The sequence below is a fragment of the Microcaecilia unicolor genome, chromosome 12 (genome assembly GCF_901765095.1).
Source record: "Microcaecilia unicolor chromosome 12, aMicUni1.1, whole genome shotgun sequence".
Lineage (NCBI taxonomy): Eukaryota > Metazoa > Chordata > Amphibia > Gymnophiona > Siphonopidae > Microcaecilia > Microcaecilia unicolor.
Window position 1 is genome coordinate 54131376 of NC_044042.1, and position 23044 is coordinate 54154419.

The 23044-nt window shown below is 42.8% G+C and overlaps 1 protein-coding gene across 1 annotated transcript in view; it reads right to left on the minus strand.

Annotated features, from left to right (window-relative positions):
• Nucleotides 1-16566, minus strand: part of LOC115481373 (opioid-binding protein/cell adhesion molecule-like) — a 508069-nt gene extending 491503 nt beyond the window's left edge. Inside the window, exon 1 of the mRNA XM_030220461.1 lies at nucleotides 16400-16566. Coding sequence (XP_030076321.1) covers nucleotides 16400-16566 — 167 coding nt within the window. The remainder of the gene's footprint in view (nucleotides 1-16399) is intronic.
• Nucleotides 16567-23044: the final 6478 nt, after the last annotated feature.

The window sequence follows — 23044 nt, forward strand, 5'->3', positions numbered from 1 at the left end:
GCATGCACGTTTCAGCAATTTAGGTAAACACACTTACACCACATCTATGGTTTGCATAAGACCTCTGACAACTTCAATTAATGGAAAATACAGCTAATTGCATTATTAATAGAACTCATAAATTTGACCATACTACACTACTCCTAAAATCAGGCCACTGGCTGCCCGTTTCAAACTTCTCCTAGTATTTAAAACTTCATCTTCAGGGGAGTCTACTTCTCTCTCTCTTGGTATCTAATTTATTATTCCCCATCTCGCACTCTTAGATCTCTTAGTCAGAATCAGCTGATTCTACCAAGCTATAAAGAGATAGTTCATGAGTGCACCAGAGTATCTATATTTTTTGTACAAGGTCCATATTTATAGAATTCACTATCTCCTCAAATATGATTACAAACTTCTCTCACCCAGTTCAAAGCCGATTTAAATATATTTCTTTTCAATGATAGTTTTTGCTAATTCTACCACACACGCAGGGGAAGACCCTCAAGCTACTTTGACTCACCTTTTGACTTTACCCCTTCCCCTCTTTCCTATTTTTATTGAAGTTCTCCCCCTCTTCCTGATGCAATCTGTATTGTGAGACATTTTACTTCTAACTTGCTCTTCAATAGATGGCACGTCTTTAAGGCGGGGTAGCAAAAGTTAATAAACTTGGAAACTTGTGACTAATTCATAGGTATATATTTTTCCCATTACCTTATAAATGCTTCTAGTTTCCATTATAGAATAGGTGCCACATAGGTGTCCTCTAGGCATTTAAATAGAGGTACAGTATTACAGAATTTCCCTGAATGGTTCTGTTGCAGAAACCCTTTCTATCGCAGTTTGAGTCACTCCAAATTACATCATGCTTAGAGGGGCCCTTTTACAAAGTTGTGGTAAAAAGGGTCCTGTGCTAGCAGTGGGGATAGTTTTTGCCATGCTCTGAGGGAACAGAGGAGACTTGCTGAGTGGCTGGAGGAGAAGCAGGGGACAGAGGAGACTCGCTGGGTGGCTGGAGGGGGGCAGGGGACAGAGGAGACTCCCTGGGTTGCTGGAGGGGGAGCAGGGGACAGAGGAGACTCGCTGGGTGGCTGGATGGGGGGCAGGGGACAGAGGAGACTCGCTGGGTGGCTGGGGGGGCAGGGGAGAGAAGAGCATCCGTGGGTGGCTGGAGGTGGGCAAGGGAAAAAGTAGAATCACTGGGTGGCTGGAGGGGGAGCAGGGGAGAGAGGAGAATCGCTGGGTGGCTGGAGGGGGGACAGAGGAGACACACACTCGCACTCAGCACTCTCACTCTCTCTCTGTCACACACACACACTCGCACATTCTCTCTCTCTCTCTCTCTCTCTCACACAGTCAATCTCACACATACTCTCTCGAACATATGCACTCTGAGGAAAACCTTGCTAGCGCCCGTTTCCTTTGTGTCAGAAACAGGCCTGTTTTACTAGTATTCTATAAACCATGCAGAAATTTATGGTCCTTTTACTAAGAAGAAGTAAGCCCACTGTGGACTTACCGCGCAGCAATCCGGAACTCACGCCAGCTCAACGAGGCACCAGTGGAAGTTCTACCCCCACTGCGTGGCATTTTCAGCGCTATGGAAAATAGGTCCCTATTTTTCACTGCAGCAGTTACTCAGCAGTAATCAGTCAGCACTGCGCACTGTACGGTTACCATCAGGTTAGCGCGAGAGCCCTTACCATGACCTCAATGGGTGATGATAAATATCCCCCCCCCCCCATAAGGCCATGCAGTTAAGTATAATCTTACCGCACAGATATTTCTTTTTTCAGCCTTTTTACCCAGTACAGTAAAAAGGGCCTCATTCTGCGGCAAAAATGGCCGCCACTGCTAGTGCAGGGCCCCCTTTGCTGCAGCTTAGTGAAAGGGCCTCTTAGGCTTATTCTATAAAGTATGCCTAAATTTAGGCATGCTTTAAAGAATACACCTAGGTGCATTTCATTTTGGCACTGATTTTTTTAGGCATGATATATTGAATCTGGTCCTTACTGTGTATGCTTCTGTTGCAACAATTTTAATGGATTATTCAGGCTACAGTTTAATGGAATTTTGAGTTATCCCTACCATCCATTTCTGAAAGAGCAGAGAGGAGACTGGACATGCCATTTTTAGAAGTGATTATGACACATCAACCAAGAAATGAAGACCCTTAAAGGCCATCGTGTGCTCAGTTTTGACCTCATATTGATAAAGTGATTGAAGAGGGTATTAAAGCAGTGAGACAAATGTTGTCAGTGACTAAGGTTTGTTTTTGCAAATAATCTGACACACAAGTGGGCAAGTGAGTCATCGACATCAACCAGAAAAGTTGTGTTCAGAAAGTAAAAGCTTCAGTAACGTTCTCACTATAAGTTCAAATGTGGAGGTTGCTGTATCCTGGCACATGAGCTGCCAATATCCATCCTATCCTTTCATGACAGCAATGTCTGCGGTGCAATCCAAATTCCAAGGGCTCTCAAAATCTTGGTTTTATTAAGCCTGTGTATAGAATTCATGTTTTAATACCTACAGCATACTGTTAGCTTTGGTAAAAGGTAAAGAAGTTCCCTGTATGCAAGTACCAAGTTGTGAATGCCTTATGGGGACCGCCAGTAGTGTGACAGTTTCTTGGCAGACTTATTAATAGAATGGTTTACCATGAGCTTTGAATTACATTAAATGCTGTCACACGTGAATACAATAGTTTACTGACTAAGCACAAATAGGTAACCAATACTATTGCTGATTACATTCCTATAGTATGACTTGTATGAATGATGCTTAGGAACCTGCAGATCAGTCTCCATGGGGAATTTGATCTAGCAGCATTCAGGTTTTAGGACTAGCATGAAACATTATCCTTTCCCCTGCATACATTCTTCTTGGTAATTTTTGATTCTAAAAAAATTAAAACTGAATATCTCCTACTGAGTGTATGCTGATGACATACGCTTTTTTTTTCAATTTTGATACCTCACTCAAGGTTGCAATTAACTGTCTGCAATCAGTTTTCTCTGTTACAGTGTTATGGTTAGGAGAAAATAAATTATCCTTAAATGTTGCAAAAACAGAAATGATTTTAATAAGCTGAGCTGCGGATCAGCATGCTTCTTCCAAAATTAGTCTGAATGGGCAAGAAATTCCATTCATTCAATATCCTTGTTTAGTAATTGTTTTGGATTTTAATTTGGCATTTCAGACTCAAATTTGTACTATCATTAAGAAGAGTTGAGTAGATTGAAAAACATCTCTTCAGATGATTTTCGAACAGTTTTGCCAAGTTTAGTAATTTGTGGTATGGATTATTGTAGTTTGCCTGCATCTTTTATTAAATCTTTGTATATTATTCAAAATACTGCTTCTTGACTTCTAAAAGGATGTCCTCAGTTTCAGGATATTTTACCTTTTCTCAAAGAAATGCACTGGTTGCCTGTAATTTTTAAAATCTCTTTCTGATACACAGAGCTTTAATGCAGGATTCTGCCTTTTATTTTCATTCTGTTTTAAAATCTATAGACCGAATCGGACTTTGCGGACAGAGGGGACAGGACATCTTTCTGTTCCTTCCTTGTAAAGGATACATTTTGAAGATGCTAGAAAGAGTACCCTTTCCATGGTAAAAAGCCAGGTGTTTGAGATCAAATGTCTTTACAAATTAGATTGACAATTGAAACAGATAAATTTTACCAAATTATTGAAGACATTTTGTTTACTTGTGTTTTTCCAGCAGTGATATCTTGATGATTTGTGGGATCTTTTATGAGAAGTTTCTTGATATAATAAGGAACAGAGGGTTTCTTTTATTAAGCTGTGTCAAAATCTGAGTATAGTGGGTCGTAATGCGGGACTTTTCTGCACGCTAATCCCATTTTTGCCATGGTTGTAAAATAGGGATTTTTCCATTCTTTTATTTGCGAGTCATACACTAATATTGTCAGTGTGAGGCAACTGCAAATAATTAATGCAAGAGCACTAACAATCCCAGCGTTAACCAGTTAGCATGCGGTAATGTGAATATTCTAGCTGGCTACTCTCCGCCCATGACACACACCCTCAAAAAATATTTTAAAAATAGTTTATGTGCGATTACCATGCACAAACAGGGAAATTACTGCAAGATGCTTTAGCGTGTCCTGCACTGTTCCCTCTAAGCTGAGCAGGAGTCCTCCAACTGCATTGCTGCCACTGGGGGGTGCTGCTTCAATATCATGTTTTCAATGGCTAGGAACAAGTAGGTTACCTGGAGTCCTGCAAAGCTTGCCTGTGTTTCACTATTGAAAATGTGATAGTGAAACAGGCACGTCCCAATGGCAGGACTATAGGTGGAGGACTCCCACAAAATAAACGATGGGATGCTAACTAGTGACATTTGAGGAGAAAGAGGTGAGCTCACGGATCTTGAAGAACATTTGTTTTCCCCACACATTCCTATCTGTGAGCTCACTGGGAAAGTGGGCGCTATAATTATAAGCATCAGAGGAGGAATGATTAGTTAAACACCAGTTACCTCAAAAAACATCATTACCCAAAGCAGAAGCCAAGCATCAGTGCTGTAATCCTACTCTCCAATTAATGGATTCTCTCTCGAAAATATCATGAGACAGATATATTTACTGGCTTTTAGTTGAGAAGGAAGGGAGGGGGCTAAAAACAGTACAACTTTAATTTCAGTTTTCAGAGCTGGGGGGAGAGTAAGGTTTTTTCTATAAAAAGGAGCAGCAGGGACAATAATTATCATGTTGTGGTGCTATGATATTTCTATCTCTCATTGAAGTAACTGGTGGCATACAAAAACATCTAAATATAGATCATGAATCACATATGGTCTAGTTTAATATATGGAATCAAGGAACTACATGAGGGAGGCAAGCAGTTCTAGGATACAGAGGAGGTAAGTCACTAAGTGATAGCACAGGAAAGAGAGCAGAATACACAAGAGCACAGGAGACAGAAGGAACAGGACAGTGAAGGGAGCATAGATGAGAGACAGAGCAAGAGAGCAAGAAGAACACTGAAGAGGTATAGGGTATTAAGAAGACAGCATGGCAAGACAAGAGGAAGAAATGTATCATGGATGATGCATGGACAAGTGGCAATGGTATAGAAGTAGAGATTTAGAAAACTGGAAAGTGAGGGACTACAAGAAACATAGATGCAGATGCAATAACATTTAGCATGTATGAGGAGGGTAATTTAATAAGAAGAAACCTACACAGAGAGGCTAAGAAGGTTTCCGTTTAAAGCCTAATTTTCATAGATGCATAGGTGCCTATTGTGAGGAAGACAAGTAGGGTAACTCCAGGAACTCCTTTTGAAAAGGAAGGAATCATGAGAACATGAAAGAGAGGATAAGTTGAAGGGGAGGATCTTCCAGAATCCCATAGCCTAAGGCAGTAGGTCAGAGACAAGAATGGCCTTTGCGATGGGAACTGAAGATGCACTTGCCACGCGGTCATTTTGGGGGGAGCACTTACTGCCACCTATTAAGGTGGCGGTAACTTAGAACTCCCAAGCAAACCCAGTGGTAACTGTCAGTGCTCGATGCTGCCCAATTACCACTGGATAACCACCTGCAGAAGTATTTTTTAAATATTTCTGCTAGTGCCACTTTGAATGGGCTGTGTCAGCACTAGCGCATGGATAGCTGCTAGCGTTGCTTAGTAAACAGACCCCTTTATTTGAAATCATTAACTGACTTACAAAGTAAACAGGTAGTTTATTGTATTATATGCCTTTGTGGTTCACATTACATTGGGAAAACTCGTAGAAGTATTCTATAAACGATGCTCTTAACTGGGAGACATGCCCATGGTCCACCCATGCTCCACCCATATGTATACTTACTTGCAGTTAAGCACTATAGCACTCAGGTGCTTCCTTAAAGAATAGTGCCTAATGCACATAGGTGCCTTTCTGTCAATTAATGGTGCCTTTTACATATGTAAGTAGTGCCTACCTCTATGTGCCACCTGACAGAATTTTCCCCATGTGCCCTTATAGAAACCTTATAGTAAATAACGGAGGAAAAAGACCTCAGGTGGTTCTGGCTGTACAATAAGCAGTAAACTTTCTGGTATATCTTCGAGCAACTAGCACTACTCTGCTGACAGCCGTTTGTATCAATCATTGGCCAAAACCTCCATTAAAAAAATCACAGTCCTTATTCAAAATGTTCTTCTTACTTTTTTAAGTTTAAAAGCAATGCCTTCACTCTTCTATTTAAATCCAAGACTTCTTTTCATTACTTCTTGAACTTAACTCACTCACATTATCGTCAAATTTATAATCAAAGCAGGGGAAAGGAAGCACTTCACTTAAACTGTACAATGATCCCTACAGGGACTCATTTCACCTCCCTCAGCTTCTTCAGGGAATCTTCATATGTCCTTCCATGCTTCCATGCTAAAGGGTGCTTCCCAGCACTTAGGGAGTCTTTTACTAAGGTGTACTAGCGTTTTAACTAGAGCTAAAAATCAGCTGGCGCTAAACACTGAGATGCTCATAGGAATACAGTGGTGGAAATAAGTATTTGATCCCTTGCTGATTTTGTAAGTTTGCCCACTGACAAAGACATGAGCAGCCCATAATTGAAGGGTAGGTTATTGGTAACAGTGAGAGATAGCACATCACAAATTAAATCCGGAAAATCACATTGTGGAAAGTATATGAATTTATTTGCATTCTGCAGAGGGAAATAAGTATTTAATCCCTCTGGCAAACAAGACCTAATACTTGGTGGCAAAACCCTTGTTGGCAAGCACAGCGGTCAGACGTCTTCTGTAGTTGATGATGAGGTTTGCACACATGTCAGGAGGAATTTTGGTCCACTCCTCTTTGCAGATCATCTCTAAATCATTAAGAGTTCTGGGCTGTCGCTTGGCAACTCGCAGCTTCAGCTCCCTCCATAAGTTTTCAATGGGATTAAGGTCTGGTGACTGGCTAGGCCACTCCATGACCCTAATGTGCTTCTTCCTGAGCCACTCCTTTGTTGCCTTGGCTGTATGTTTTGGGTCATTGTTGTGCTGGAAGACCCAGCCACGACCCATTTTTAAGGCCCTGGCGGAGGGAAGGAGGTTGTCACTCAGAATTGTACGGTACATGGCCCCATCCATTCTCCCATTGATGCGGTGAAGTAGTCCTGTGCCCTTAGCAGAGAAACACCCCCAAAACATAACATTTCCACCTCCATGCTTGACAGTGGGGACGGTGTTCTTTGGGTCATAGGCAGCATTTCTCTTCCTCCAAACACGGCGAGTTGAGTTCATGCCAAAGAGCTCAATTTTTGTCTCATCTGACCACAGCACCTTCTCCCAATCACTCTCGGCATCATTCAGGTGTTCACTGGCAAACTTCAGACGGGCCGTCACATGTGCCTTCCGGAGCAGGGGGACCTTGCGGGCACTGCAGGATTGCAATCCGTTATGTCGTAATGTGTTACCAATGGTTTTCGTGGTGACAGTGGTCCCAGCTGCCTTGAGATCATTGACAAGTTCCCCCCTTGTAGTTGTAGGCTGATTTCTAACCTTCCTCATGATCAAGGATACCCCACGAGGTGAGATTTTGCGTGGAGCCCCAGATCTTTGTCGATTGACAGTCATTTTGTACTTCTTCCATTTTCTTACTATGGCACCAACAGTTGTCTCCTTCTCGCCCAGCGTCTTACTGATGGTTTTGTAGCCCATTCCAGCCTTGTGCAGGTGTATGATCTTGTCCCTGACATCCTTAGACAGCTCCTTGCTCTTGGCCATTTTGTAGAGGTTAGAGTCTGACTGATTCACTGAGTCTGTGGACAGGTGTCTTTCATACAGGTGACCATTGCCGACAGCTGTCTGTCATGCAGGTAACGAGTTGATTTGGAGCATCTACCTGGTCTGTAGGGGCCAGATCTCTTACTGGTTGGTGGGGGATCAAATACTTATTTCCCTCTGCAGAATGCAAATAAATTCATATACTTTCCACAATGTGATTTTCCGGATTTAATTTGTGATGTGCTATCTCTCACTGTTACCAATAACCTACCCTTCAATTATGGGCTGCTCATGTCTTTGTCAGTGGGCAAACTTACAAAATCAGCAAGGGATCAAATACTTATTTCCACCACTGTATAAAGGGTGTCTCAGCATTTTGTGCCAGCTGATTTTGAGCACGAGCTAAAAATGTTAGCACACCTTAGTAAAAGACCCCCTTAGTTTGCCCCACTGCATTAAAATTCTGTAGGGATCATTGCGCCTTGCCATGGTGCTACTTGTTGCTTCACAGCAGCTAGGGGAGGTGGCCAAGGGACATGTGCAAGAGAAAAGGGGTCCATACCGAAGATTGCATACTCCAGGGAGATACCCTTTAGAGTGTGTGCTATGGATAGCATCAGAATTTAAGTGGATGGGAGGACCCAATGGATGGATGGGAGGACCCAATTGTACAAAGACAATGCAGTATCAGCTGAGACAACTAAAAACCATCCTCATGACTTTGACGGTCAAAGGTTGGGGTGAACGGTGGAGAACCAGATGAGCATTGATGGACACCCAGGTGAAGAGTCACACAGTGGGGAGTAATCAGCTTTGATGGTGGTACCCGTATTAAGCTGTTGTACAAATATGTAATAGTTATAACCACTTTATAGCAACATGGATGGCCGACAACAACCAAAGCAGCAAAATGTTACCTCCTCTTGGTCAGTTAGTCAGTTCTAATTGTTAGCAAGTTAGGATATCATTGATGTTGTTTGAATTTGTATTGTAACTATGCTGCTGCCATTATAATAAATTCCTTCCTTTTCAGAAGAAGTGATGCGGCTCTGGTATGTTTTGTCTACTGAGAGGGGAGGAAGGGGGTGGGAGTAGGCCTAGGACCCCGTGATCACTGACTACCCCATTTGAGTCCACCTTGAGAGTGTTGATTGGTCATGATAACATGCAGTTGTGAAGTACCTGTTAGAGAAGATCTGATGATATATATAATTAATAGTGACTGCAGAAGGGAATTTGAGGTTTATGACAGAATTTCCAGCTTTAGAGAAACTACCATACTGTGCGATAACACAGCCTGAAGAATAAAAATAAAGGATGTGCATTTGTTCTGAAACAAATGGTGAAATGCAGTGAATGACTTCATTTTCATTCCATTTTGTTTCTAATAAAACACATGAACATGGGTCTTGAATGAGCCAGAAATTTGTTGCCATTCATTTCAAATATACAAATCCCTGTCAACTATTGTTATGTTATGTTATGCTACATATAATTTCTAGTCTGCAAATACTAAAACTAGTTCATTGTGGATTACATTTACAAGTCAGTAGAGAAAGAAACTCCAGAATATTCAATAAAAATCTATCTTAACTGAAATAACATAAAATATATTAAGAATCAGTTAAAAAAGAGAGAGGAATATTGCAGAAAATGTTATTATTGTTCCAACCAATACCTCTTGAATAGGAAGGTTTTAAAGACCTTGCAAAATAACTGATAGTTATTGAGTAAGTGAAGCTCTGGGGGGTAATGAATTCCACAGTGAAACAATCTTGATCCTTTTACAGAGACTTTCTGGTAAATGGACCCTTTCTCCCACCTGACATCAGTTATATCAATTGGGCCACCACTATTTTCCAAGATAGTAGCAGATGAAGAGGATGTTGGAGAATGCTGAGCCATGACCGGATGTGGGAGTTTTGGACACACTCTGACTGAGGGCATCTATTTGCCAGAGACACAGGCCAAGGGGGACCAGGTGAAGCAGATGTTCTGGCACTGATTGCCCAGGTTGGGGAATGCCCTAGCTTGAGGTACTTGAGGCAGGTAATCCCTATCTCAGGGAGTTTCTGAATCAAATATACTCCATAATGGCACCAGGCCTTTATATAGACTCTCTGGCCCAAGAACTCCCTGTCCTGATACCCCGGGTATCCCTCTGACTTGGGCTCCTTAAATCTTGCAGCTGTTAGAATGCTTGTCCTGTTGGCTTTAATAGATCTGAATGAAACCAATGTGCTTCAGAACTCTGAAAAAGAACTTAAAACAGATCTGAAAATGAACCTAACCAAATATTAGTCCATGTTCATTCCTAGTAAAAATATGAACAATAAAATACATTAGAAGCACAGAACAATAAAGCAAAATATTGAACAGTAAACACACTCCAGAATAAAAGAACTGGGAAATGTGATAAAGAAATAAGGAGAGAGATAAAGATGGAACCGACTGGTAAGCCTGACTTCAGTGCCAGGAAAACTAGTGGAAAATATTATGAAGAATACAATTGCAGAACACAGACAAACATGGTTTAATGGGACAGAGTCAGCATGGGTTCAGCCAAAGGAAGTCTTTCCTCACCAATTTGCTTCATTTCTTTGAAGGTATAAATAAACATGTGGATAAAGGTGAGTCAGTTGATGTGGAGGGGCATTTTCGATATGACGTCTAAGTCCAACTTTGGACGTTTTGCAAAAAGCATCCAAAATCTAAATAGGAAAGAAGTTCATTTTCAAAAAAAGAAAAACATCTATCTCTTTTTCTTTTTAAATACTATTTTGAACAAGGTTTTGTGATTTGGATGTTTTGTTTTTTTGATCCATTTTTGAAATAAAAATATCCAAGTACAAAACGCACAAAATCAAGCCATTGGGATGTAGGAGGAGGCAGCATTTTTAGTAGACTGGTCCCCCTGAAATCCCAGGAAAGCAATAGGGCACTCTAGGGGGCACTGCAGTGGACCTTATAAAATGCTTCCAGGTACACAACTCACCATTGCTCCCTTACCTTGTCTGCTGAGCCCTCCCAAAACCCACCCAACACCCACTACCCCCAACTGTACACCACTACCATAGCCACGGGTTTCTGGTGAGTTTTGGAGGGCTCACAGTTTCCTCCACAAGTGTAACAGGTAGGGGGAAGTAGGAGCCTGGGTCCACCAGTGCACTGCACCCACCACTAGACTACTCCAGTGGCCTGCATGCTGCTCTAGTGTACCTGAGTATAACATCTGAGGATGGCATAGAGGCTGGCAAGTGATGTTTTTAATCACATTTTTTGGAGAGTGGAAGGGGGTTAGTGACCACTGGGGGAATAAGGGGAGGTGATCCCTGATTCTCTCCAGTGGTCATCTGGTTATTTAGGACACCTTTTTGTGCCTTATTTGTTATAAAAACAGGTCTAGCTCAAAACGTCTTAGTTTTAGCCCTGGGTGGTTTTGTTTTGTTCTATTATGGCTGAAAAATGTCTAAGTCTTAGGAACGCCAAAGTCCCGGCCTGAAAACGCCCCTGACACGCCCCCTTGATATTTGGACGCACTTCTGGCGGACCATTAAAAAAAGTCTAAAAATAGGTTCTGAAAATACTGATTTGGACATTTTTGTGAGAAAACGTCCAAATAAGTCACTTAGCCCTCCATTGCCCCATGTAAGCCACATTGAGCCTGCCATAAGTTAGAAAGCGCGGGGTACAAATAAAATAAAAAAATGCTGTTGTATGCCACTTTTTAGACATTTTTCTGTTTTGAAAATGAGCCCAATAGTGTATCTAGGTTTACAGAAAGCTTTTGACAAAGTTCCTCATGAGAGACTCCTGAGAAAATTAAAATGTCATGTGATAGGAGACAATGCCCTTCGGTGGATTATGAAATGGTTATTTGACCAAAAACAGAGGGTAGGGTTAAATGGCTATTTTTTTCAATGAAGGAAGGTGAGTAGTAGAGTGTCACAGGGATCAGTACTGGGACCGATGCTATTTAACATATTAATAAATGATCTGGAAAACAAAACGATGAGTGAGGTGATTAAATTTGCAGATGACACAAAACTATGCAGATTGTGAAAAATTGCAGGAAGACCTTAGGAAACTGGAAGACTGGGCATTCAAAGAGAAAAATGAATGTTGTATTAATAAAACCTATGATCTGGTCTCTCTCTGGCTTGGTAACCAGTAAATCACAGTTAAAATGCAGAGATCTTCATCACTTAAAAAAATCAAAAAAGGATGGACAAATAAACCCTCTAATGCTGGCTTTTATAATTTGAAACATATGGAGGGGCATAATCGAACGCCAAAGTTTTCCTGAGGGTGTCCTCGCAGGACGTCCCGGCGAAGGGGCGGGGAAACCCGTATTATCAAAACAAGATGTGCGGCCATCTTTCATTTCGATAATACGGTTAGGGATGCCCAAATCTCAACATTTAGGTCGTCCTTAGAGATGGTCGTCCCTGGTTTTCGGCGATAATTGAAACTGAGGATGCCCATCTCAAAAACAACCAAATCCAAGTCTTTTGGTCATGGGAGGAGCCAGCATTCGTAGTGCACTGGTCCCCCTGACATGCCAGGACACCAACCGGGCACCCTAGGGGGCACTGCAGTGGACTAACTGATGCACTAACTGAATGAAAAAAGCCCTTCCCTTACCAATCCCTTAGTGAATTCGGAAAGGAACGGACATGCATGAAGGAAATCGCATGCAAATGAGCTGCTCGCTGTTAGCTCATTTGCACGCGATTTCCTTCCTAAGGAGGGGAAGCCAGTGCAGAGCAGCCAAGCATTATGCGTGGCTGTTCTGCACATGCCAAAGATGGCTTCATACACACAGACAAGCTGTGTGTATAATAGCCGTCTACAACCTTAAAAAAACACAACTCCAGGTGAAAATATCCAAGTGCTCGTCAGGGATGTCTTTTTTTTTTTAGTATGGGTGAAGGATGTCCAGGTGTTAGGTGCCTTTGCTATGCCTCCCAGGCAGTTAAGGACATTAAACATGTGGATGCTTCATACCTTTGCTATGCCTCTGACACCCCCTTTATTTATTTATGTGGATTACAAGTAGCAGTAGTGGGATTTGAACCAGCCACCTCTAGATTGTAAGACCAGTGCTCTAACCACTAGGCCACTCCTTTCCCTTGAAATGCCTTTGCTATGCCTCTGCTGACATACACACACACCTTCTCCCCCCCCCACCCCCACCCCCACCCCCACCCAGGGACCTGCATACTGCTGCGATGGACCTGAGTATATTTGAGGCTGGCAAAAAAAGTTTTTTAAAGTTGTTTTTTTCAGGGTGGGAGGAGGTTTAGTCACCACTAGGGCAGTCAGGGGAGGTCATCCCCAATTCCCTCCAGTGGTCATCTGGTCAGTTCGGGCACCTTTTTGAGGCTTGGTCGTAAGAAAAAATGGACCAAGTAAAGTTGGCCAAGTGCTCATCAGGGATGTCCTTCTTGTTTCCATTATCGCTCGAGGACGCCCATCTGTTAGGCATGCCCCAATTCTGCCTTCGCTATGCCTCCGACATGCCCCAGGGAACTTTGGTCGTCCCCGCGACGGGAAGCAGTTGGGGATGCCCAAAATTGACTTTCGATTATGCCGATTTGAGAGACCCTGAGAGAAGGACGCCCAGCTTCCTATTTGTGTCGAAAGATAGGCGCCCTTCTCTTTCAAAAATAAGCCTGATAGTCATGTTTTCAGTTTGTCTCTGACACCAGTTATTATACTGTAACAGCTATGAAAAATGACATCAAAATAATTAAACGTTGCACCCTTTACAATTATATTGATCAAAAACTACCTTGTAACCAGGAAGGAGCTTAGCACATTATAATATTAATGCCTGGAATTATAAAACTATTTACAAAAAGTATAGCAGATTGTGAATTTGATTTCTAATGAGTTTTGAAACTGGTTGATATAGCTTGTGAACTTTACCATACTTATCATACTATCAAATTTCTAACGTCATCTAGCCTAAGTAATTTTTGTTGCCAATTCTTGAAAATAGGGATGAGCATTCATTTGAAAAAATATTTCCTATATTGTTTTCTATCATTTTCTAAATTAAATTTTGTGTTTTTTCTCATGTCATTAAATTGTTTGCAGTATCATGGAATAGCGCCCACTATTGATCAATAGGGCTATAGAAGAATCATACACCTATTAATATTGCATGCTATTAGTGTGCTATTAATGGCACTACTCTTTAAAACAAGATTTTAAACACAAAACTAAACAAAAAATTCCAATAAACAAAAAGGGAAACTAAACAAAATGAAGCATATTCTTCTCTATTCTAATGTCTGAATAATTTGTTTATATCCTAAATATTTGAAATCATGACAGAACAGGAATTCCAAAATCAGTCCTGGTGACCCTACATGTCCAGTGGGTTCTAATGATATCCACTATGAATATGCATGAGATAGATTTGCATACTGTAGGTATCTAATCTCCAAAATATATTTCAAGCATATTCATTGTGGAGTGGCTCAAAATAAATTGACTGATTGTTGGGTCAATGGGACAGTTTAGCAGAACCATATCCAGTGGCATTCCGAGGGGCGCTGACACCCGGGGCGGATAGCCGATGCGCCCCGCCCCCCGGGTGCAGCGCCCCCCCCGTGCAGTGCGACCCCCCCCGGCGAAGGGACACCCCCCACCCCAGCGAAAGAACCCCCCCCGGGTGCACACAGCTGGGGGGGTGCTGCTCGCCGGTCAGCGTCGTTGGTTTCCATGCTCCCTTTTCCCCGGAACAGGTTACTTCCTGTTTCGGGGCAGAGGGAGCATGGAAACCAACGACACTGACCGGCGCGCGGCACCCCCCCAGCAGCGTGCACCCGGGGCGGACTGCCCCCACCGCCCCCCCCCCTGGTATGCCACTGACCATATGATAGAGAATAACTGTTGTTTTAACCATTTTATTGGGGAAAGTTAAAATGTGTATAAAATTGAACTTTAAAAATAATTTTAGCAGGTTTTATGAAATACTGCTGTCAAAATACTGATGAGTCATGCTCTGCAAGAACACATCCTACTACTTTTTCTTTCCCATTAAACGGGAGTATGCGCTTTGACAACCTTCACCAAGACTGATGAAAAAAGGGAGGTGAATGATTGTCATAGAATTCAGAAGACAAAACCAGTTCATTCAGCAGCGATGTATATTCAGGGAGAACGGGGGCTGGTGGAACAGAGTGCGGTTTGCAGCCTTCCCTGGGACAGCCGTAAAATCCTCAGTAAATTCATGTAACTTGTCCCAAGGTTGTTAATCAGTACAATTTGGATCCCAGAAAATACCATGAGGTCCTTTTACAAAGTGGTGGTAGCGTTAGTGAGATCTTACCACAGCACGTGCTCAGGCATTCTGCGCTAAGTCTCAAGTGCGCGTGTGCTACCCATGCACTAAAAAATATGTTTTATTTTTTAGCTAAGGGGGCAAAAAGTGGGCATGCCTGTGGTAATCAGTTAGCGTATCTATATTACCATGCACTAAGGGGTCCTTTTACTAAGCTGTGGGAAAAATGGCCCTGCAGTAGCAGCAGGGTCCGTTTTTCCCATGAGCCAGGGCACTTTTAGCGCAGTGGGTAAAATGTCCCCCCTCCCAAAAAAAATGTCTATGTGGTAAGATAACCCTTAACATGTGGCAGGAAGCACTTACTGCCACCCATTGACGATCTGATCAGTCAAAATTATTTCTTTGGCTAACAAATTTCTGGAGAAACATTAGCATTGCATGCCTCTGTAAGCTATCTATCTATCTATTATATATATATAATAGATAGATAGATATTTGTTTTGTTTTATTCACACAGTTTTCCAGACTACACATTACAAGTTCAACCAAAATACCAATACAGAAAGACTGGTTAAAGGGAGTTCCATCCAGTAAAACAGAACTGATACAGGCACTTTTAGGGACACTTCAGAACCTGCAGAGCCCAAATTTGGGTCAAACAAATGAAGTGACCCAGAATTGCTGAGTGCCTCATTTCTAATCAGGGCCAGGGCAAAGTAACATCAAGGACTAGAATCTGGCACCGTTCATTGTCTAGCATCCACACATCACCACAAAGATGCAAGACAGGGAGCAAATGCTTTCTTATGCAACAGAAACCTCTCCTATTCAAACTCCTGCCCAGTACGGGGCAGAATAGTTGTTGCATCATCTTCCTACACACCTCATCCCCCTCACCAATTATTGTTCTGAATCTACACAATACAGCCTAAAGAGGCATATTACCAGTGCCTAAGCAAAGGACATTGCGTGTTCCCTAATACTCAGGGAGCACAAAATCTAAATCCTCTACATGCTCTTGGCACAGTACAGTGCTTTCTCTCGGTTGCTAGATTGCCCACACATGAAATATGATGCCTTTTTCTCTAATACCAAGTGCACACTGATCAAACAACTTATGCGTTAAAATACTGTACTATTCAAGCATATACAGAAAGTGAATTTCCAACTGAGAATTATATGGCACCAAAGTATACTATATGATGAGCTAAGGTTAGCATAACGACTCTTTAGAGTGCTGCAAGGCAAGTGTTTCATCTCCTAGAGACCCACACCTATGAGGAAGAAACAACCAAGTGAAGAAAAACGTCTTCTGTGTACACGTTTCATTTTTTTCCACAACCTTAAAGCCTAGTAAATTATCTCTTACCTGAGAATGGCGCTGTCCCCTTGTCTGACAGTCACATTGTCCATTGCTTTGGGGAAGGTGGCATCCCCGCTACGCACTGGCACTCCTGCGGGCACAAGGAAGAGCAGTCTGAGAGAGAGGACAGCCAGGGACCTCCAGGGCAGGACTAAGTACCCACCGATCCCCATCCTCAGCAGCAAGAACTTTATCAAACTACCCACACACGTATAGCCCCCTCCCCCCACCAAGAGGGGCAAAGGGAGGGTGTAATAAACACAGCAAGCAGAGCACAAGGATTTGGCTTGCAAAGCTTCTCTGGGATAAATCCACTTGCCAAAAATCCAGCCTGAGCTTTCCACAAATTACACCAAAGGATACCCAAATTGCATCTGAAGGAAGCCCTCAGCACTCCTTTGGGTGAGAGAGGCAGTGGCAGGAAGGGACAGGGTCTGAAGAATGCTGAACTGAAGGTCACTCCATGTAATTTTCCAAGCTGCTACTTTACAATTCAATTGTAGAAGTTGCCAGGATCCGGCATCAAAAGTTTATAACCCATGAAAGGAATAGAAATATTGCTCACATGGAGCAGCCCTGTCAACACTGCTGCTAGAAAAGAAAATTAAAATAAAACATGCCCAATGCATTAAGCCTCTGCTCAGGGGAGGGTTCACAGTAGTTCCATGGTAAGGAGAATGTCTTGGTTTGGAAAAGTGTTTTAGATGACCGTGATGGAGTCTACTGTATCCAATCCCTCGGAGGAAAAGAGCACTGGCAGAGGAGAAAGAAAGCAAGCCTCGCTGGAGGAGCTGAGCTTCTCTCCCTCTTTTTCTATTTGGTGACAGTAAGATGCAGCAGGGAGCCGAATGTTATAAGAGGCTTGCCATAGATGCACACAAACTGTGATCCTTCCTCAGGTCCAGCATCCCAGCTCCGCTCCCCTTCCTCCTAAGAACATCTCTCCGAATCACACACTGACTTCCAGGGTTGTCATGGCAGCAACTCCATCACTGACCAACACTTTCTCTCCGGCAGAAACACACTAAGAACAGACTTAGCACATTAATCTCTTGCCGGATAGCAAGCAGAAGCTCTTCGCCCATGTTAACTGCTTCAGAGCTGGGCTTCTGTATGTGTGTCTGTGTGTGTATGTATGTGTGTGTGTGTGTGAGAGAGAGGGAGGGAGGGAAAAGGGGTGGTGGGGCATTAGAACATTAACTCATGCCTTCTATCCCCCCCCCCCACTTCAAATGCAGTAACCATGCTCATTAATTCACAACTCAGTGAGCTAAAATTCCTTCCTGTGTTAACTCTTTCAGAACCAGCTTGTACTGCATATACACACAGGTATCTCACTCAGACATTAGTTACTGCAGAGCTTAATCTGTGCATGCAACTCTTATGCAGGTTGCCCCTTCTTTTTCTTTCTCTTGTAAAAGGCCATGAACTGAAATGTTCTCCCAGAACCCAATTGTTTGCACATTAATTGGAATTAATTTTACCTATATGCATCATTTTGCACTTGAAATGACCATATCTGACCTCTGATGCAGGCAGAGGCCAAAACACAGTCTATGTTGGGTCAATAAATGATTCTTTGATTCTTCAACATGCCTCCTGTGGTTCGTCCATTTGTTCCATAGCCATACTCCTTGTGTTTCCCTGTCAGATATGGTCACCTCAATTGTAGACAATGTATGAGCACAATGAGCAATGCCTATTAATCAGCAAACTGCACAATAAAATTGTATAAATAGCAGTCTTATCATTAACTGGATGCATTATCTATTTAAAATTAAGACTGCTTATAAAGCAGTTCTATTTGATGGATAAAGCTGATGAATATCCGGGATAAAGGTATGCAGAGTTTTGAAAATTGGCTCCCTTTTGAATAAGACTTGAATCTAGATGCCTAATTATTGCAATTTTCTTCCAAACATGACTGATTCTATGACTGCTGGAAAATGACACTTGTGCTTTCAAGACATTTAAATAATAATACAAGAAAGTAAATATGGCCACAAGTTGAAGACCAGTGCTTGCCCTTAACACATTTATGATAGTTCTATAACATAGCCCCTAAATGTGATGGTATGTAGTTTGCTGGTAGGTGTATTTCTGGATGGAGTCTGGATTGAGCTGGTGGAATGCACAATTATACACTTAAATTTATCTAAAAACTAGCACAGAGCTGAAAAAAAAAACCATTACACTTCCTATATAATAAAACGCACCTCCAACATTCTGAAGCTGACTGCATGGCTGAGGCATTCCTGCTCTCTGTATCCATCTCCTGAATTGACATCACATACTTCCGGGTTTGTCACAAGCAGAAGTGACCAACCACACAAGGTTTCTCGGCTTCAGAATGTTGGAGGTGCATTCTATTAAATAGGATTGGTCAGTTCCTTGAAGCACAGCCAGAGCTCAGCTTCCTGCACAGTAACGCTCAGACACCAGAGAGAGGGGGGGGGGGTGGACTGACATCAGAGAGAGGGGGGGACTGACACCAGAGATAGGGGGAAGGTATCTCTGTCACACACACACTCTCTCTCTCACACACACACTCTCTCTCTCTCACAGTCAATGTCTTTCTCTCTCTCACTCTCACACTCTATGTCTCACACTGTATCACATTCACTCTCTATGTGTCACACAGTCACTCACACACTCTCTTGGTCTCATACACTCAGTCTCACAGAGAGTCTATGTCTCACATACACTCTCTCTCTTGCACACACTGTATCTGTGTGAAACACACTCTCTCTCTCACACTGTCTCACATACGCACTTGCACACACTCTCATTCTCACACACACACTCTCTCTCTCACAGACACACTCACTTTCTCTCACACACACACTCGCACATTCACTCTATCTCTCACACACAGTCACTCTCACATACACTCTCTCAAACATACACACTCCGAGGAAAACCTTGCTAGCGCCCGTTTCGTTTGTGTCAGAAACGGGCCTTTTTTACTAGTATAGAATAAACATAAGGGACTGACTATATAAGTGCTTTTAACTATCAACCTTACAGAGATTAAACATGTAGACAGAGTTAAGCGGCATGAAGAGGAGGACAATGAAAGGTCCCCTTTTAAAGCAGTGGTAAGCCCAATATAGCCATACCGGTCGCTAAACAGAAAGTACCACCGGGCTACTACAGCAGCCCGGTGATATTTCCCACCCCTAGCGCGCCATCATATCTGGCGCTACAAAAATATATTTATTTTTGTACTGCCGGAGTGTACACAGTGGTAACTGGGCAGTGTAACATACTGCCTGGGTTAGTGCGGGAGCCCTTACCAACACCTCAATGGGTGGCAGTAAGGACTCCTCCCTAACATGGCTGCGTGGCAAGTGCTTTACATGTCTCATGGCCATTTCCAGCAGAAAAGAGTGACTTCCCTTTTACCCGCTGCAGTAAAAGGGGACCTTGGTGCACGTAAAAAGCACGTGCCAATGCCAGTGCAGGTCCCTTTTTGCCGCAGCTTGGTAAAAGGGGCCCTAAATAGGTCGATCCTCTGCTATCCATGACTCAGTCTTTTTGTATTGTTCTAATGCAAATAAAAGAGTTAATATTCAGCCCACAACAGAAACTTGTAAGCCACTCCCAGCTCCGGGTATATACTCTGACCTGGAAGCTAACCAGGCACTGGCTGATATTCAGACCGGTGCCTGGCTTACTCAGTGTATGAAGTAGGACAGCCTTTTAGCTGTCCTAACTTTGTGTGCTGGTTTGGCCAGTTACCCCCATGTACAGTTCAGGTTGTACTCTGTATTGCATGCACAACTTAATTATCTTAACAAGCCAATCAGCACTGATAATTGCCAATTAACAAGCAATTATTGATGCTAATTGGCTTTAATTAGAATTTATGTACACAACTTGCTAAACATTCTATAAAGTGATGTGCTGAAAAGGGCACATGGACATGGGCGTGAAATGGGCAGATCATGGCCGTTTCTAAAAATTACGAGCACTGTTATAGAATACACCTTGGTCACCGGCATTTACACCAATTTTTACTTAGTGTAAATTCCCATGACTAGATGGGCCCTAGGGATATTGAAGGATGGGTCCTAGGCATAGTAATGGATGGGCCCTTACTATATTCTATAAACCACATCTAACCCTAGGCGTATTTTTTTTCAGTGTCATATATAGAATCTAGCCCTTAGAGATTAGGGACTGTCCAGTTATTGGAGATATTCGGTGGCAGTACCTGGTTAAGCAGGATTTAACTGGACATGAGCCTTTCCTGCCCGGTTTAACACTTTTGAATATTTACCTTTAAGCAGTGGTTCCCAAACCTGATCTGGAGGCACTCCAGCCAGTCACGTTTTCAGGATACCAATAATGAATATTCATGAGAGAGATTTGCAAGTACTGCCTCCACTGCGCAAATCTATTTCACGAAATTGTGGATATACTGAAAACCTGACTGACTGGGATGCCTCCAGGATCAGGTTTGGGAACCACTGCCCTAAAGTCTTCAGAATAGTCACAGCAGATGTGGCCAGAAAATCATAATACACCAACAGTATATTATTTCAAATAAAAAATGTATAAGCACTTCTCTGTCATGATATGACTACCAAAAGAGAGAAAACAGCAGCAGAAAGTAGAATCTAGTAATTTTCTTTAATGAGATAATACAATTTCTTTAAAAAACAAAACAGTGAGGTAAGGTAAAATAAGTCATTGAGCTCAACTGTGTGGGATTATCAGTGGTGATGACTGCTGATCTATGCTGAATTGTTTACAGAAAAATTATTTTTGTTCTGCAATCTGCGCTCTAAATGAGTTATAGATAGGAGCTTTTAAAATACAGCACCATGGACAAGGGCACTTCACAGTAATGTTCTATACTGTGGTTAACTGCGTGCTAATCTCCTGAGTAGAAAGAGCCCATCAGGAGACAGAACAGAACAGACCCCATTCTTCAATGCAAGGCCTGGAGACCAATGGGGGGCCCTGGAAACCTCTAGGATGGCCTTCATTGTCATTCTGTTTTGTTTTGTTTTGTTTTCTGCTCTGCTCTGCATCTCTACCCAAGCTCACAACAGAAAGGGAAAGTGGATGGGAGGAGGAACCACATGCTTGGACAAGGCATTTCTCAATAGATAAAGGGACACCCCCCCATATTCACCACTTTTTAACTGGCCAGGAACAGATCCTGGCCAATTAAATAGCACTTAACCGCCTATCTGCAAATATTCAGTGGGCGATAGTTGGTTATCTCCTGCTGAATATTCCTGGTCAGCACTTACTGCTGGATTCTATATAGCAAGCCTAGAGATCTGGTCTGAAATCCAGGTGTGCATATTTTAATTGGCTTAACAAGCCAATTAGCGTATTTAACAGCATGTAACATGCAATAATGAACAATAATTGGCAATAATTAAAATTTACACGCATAACTACCTAATGAATTGCAGCTAAATTCTAAACTGCACAGTTCAAAAGGGGCATGGCTATGGGTGGGGAAATGGTCATTTCATGGACATTCCAAAATGTACACACATTGTTACAGAATATGGCCCAGTGCGTGAACATTTATGTGCAGGGATTTGTGCCACATTTTCATTAGTGTAAATGGACATATGTAGTTTTAAATGCTGGGATATCAACTAAGCATATTCTATGCAACATGCCTAAATCTAGGCATCACTTATAGAATATGCTTAGGTAAAAATGTTTACAGCATGGATTTTTTAGGTGCCATATATAGAATCTGGATCTTAAGAGGCTAACCAGTTATATTGTGCATTGCTGGCACAATTATTTTACCAAGTTGCAGGAAAAATGGCCCAGTGCTAGCAGCGGGGCCGTTTTTCCCACACACCAGGTCCCTTTTTACTGCAGCAGATAAAAAGCCCCCAGACACATATGGTCATGTGGTAAGAGAACTTTTATCACATGCTGTCATGTCCCCTACCTCAACGCAAGTGGTGTCCTCGGGCTGCATGGGGTCCCATTAACACGTACACTTGACTGGCAATGCCTGAGCCATGTGTGTGTAGTCCTCTCTGCGTTTGTTCAGAGATTGGTGGTTGCAGGCTCCTTAATTGCTTTGCTTCCATGCACCTGTTTCTGCTCTCTCTCTGCCTGGCTTCCAGGCTCCTTGATAGCTTTGCTTCCACCCACCTGGGTCTGCTCTTCCTTTGCTTGGCATCCCTTGCTTCTCTCCTACTGGTCTTCCGGTTCCTCCTTCCCCTGCTCTTGTCCTATGGCTGTGCCCCTTCTCCCTGCTGATGGCAGATGCCAGCACTTTATCAGCTGAGCTCTCCCTGGACTCCATGCTTCGGCTTCTACTTTGGTAGGTGTTTCTAACTCTGTAGTCTGCTTCTCATCTACTGGTCCCTCGTTGCTGACTTTGCCTGTACCTGGAATACCCTTCTGCCTGCCGCCTGCCTACTGACTTTCACCTGCATCTGGATTACTCTCTTGCCTGCCGCCTGCCTGCTGACTTTCGCCTGTACCTAGATTACTCTCTTGACTGCCGCTTGCCTACTGACTGCCGCTTGTACCTGGATTACTCTCTTGACCTGCTGCCTGCCTGGCCAATACATTCATCACCCCATTTCCAGCTCTTTCCCATAAGTCCTGCAGGTCACCTGCACCTAAGGGCTCAACCTCTGGGGAACGGCGGTCAGC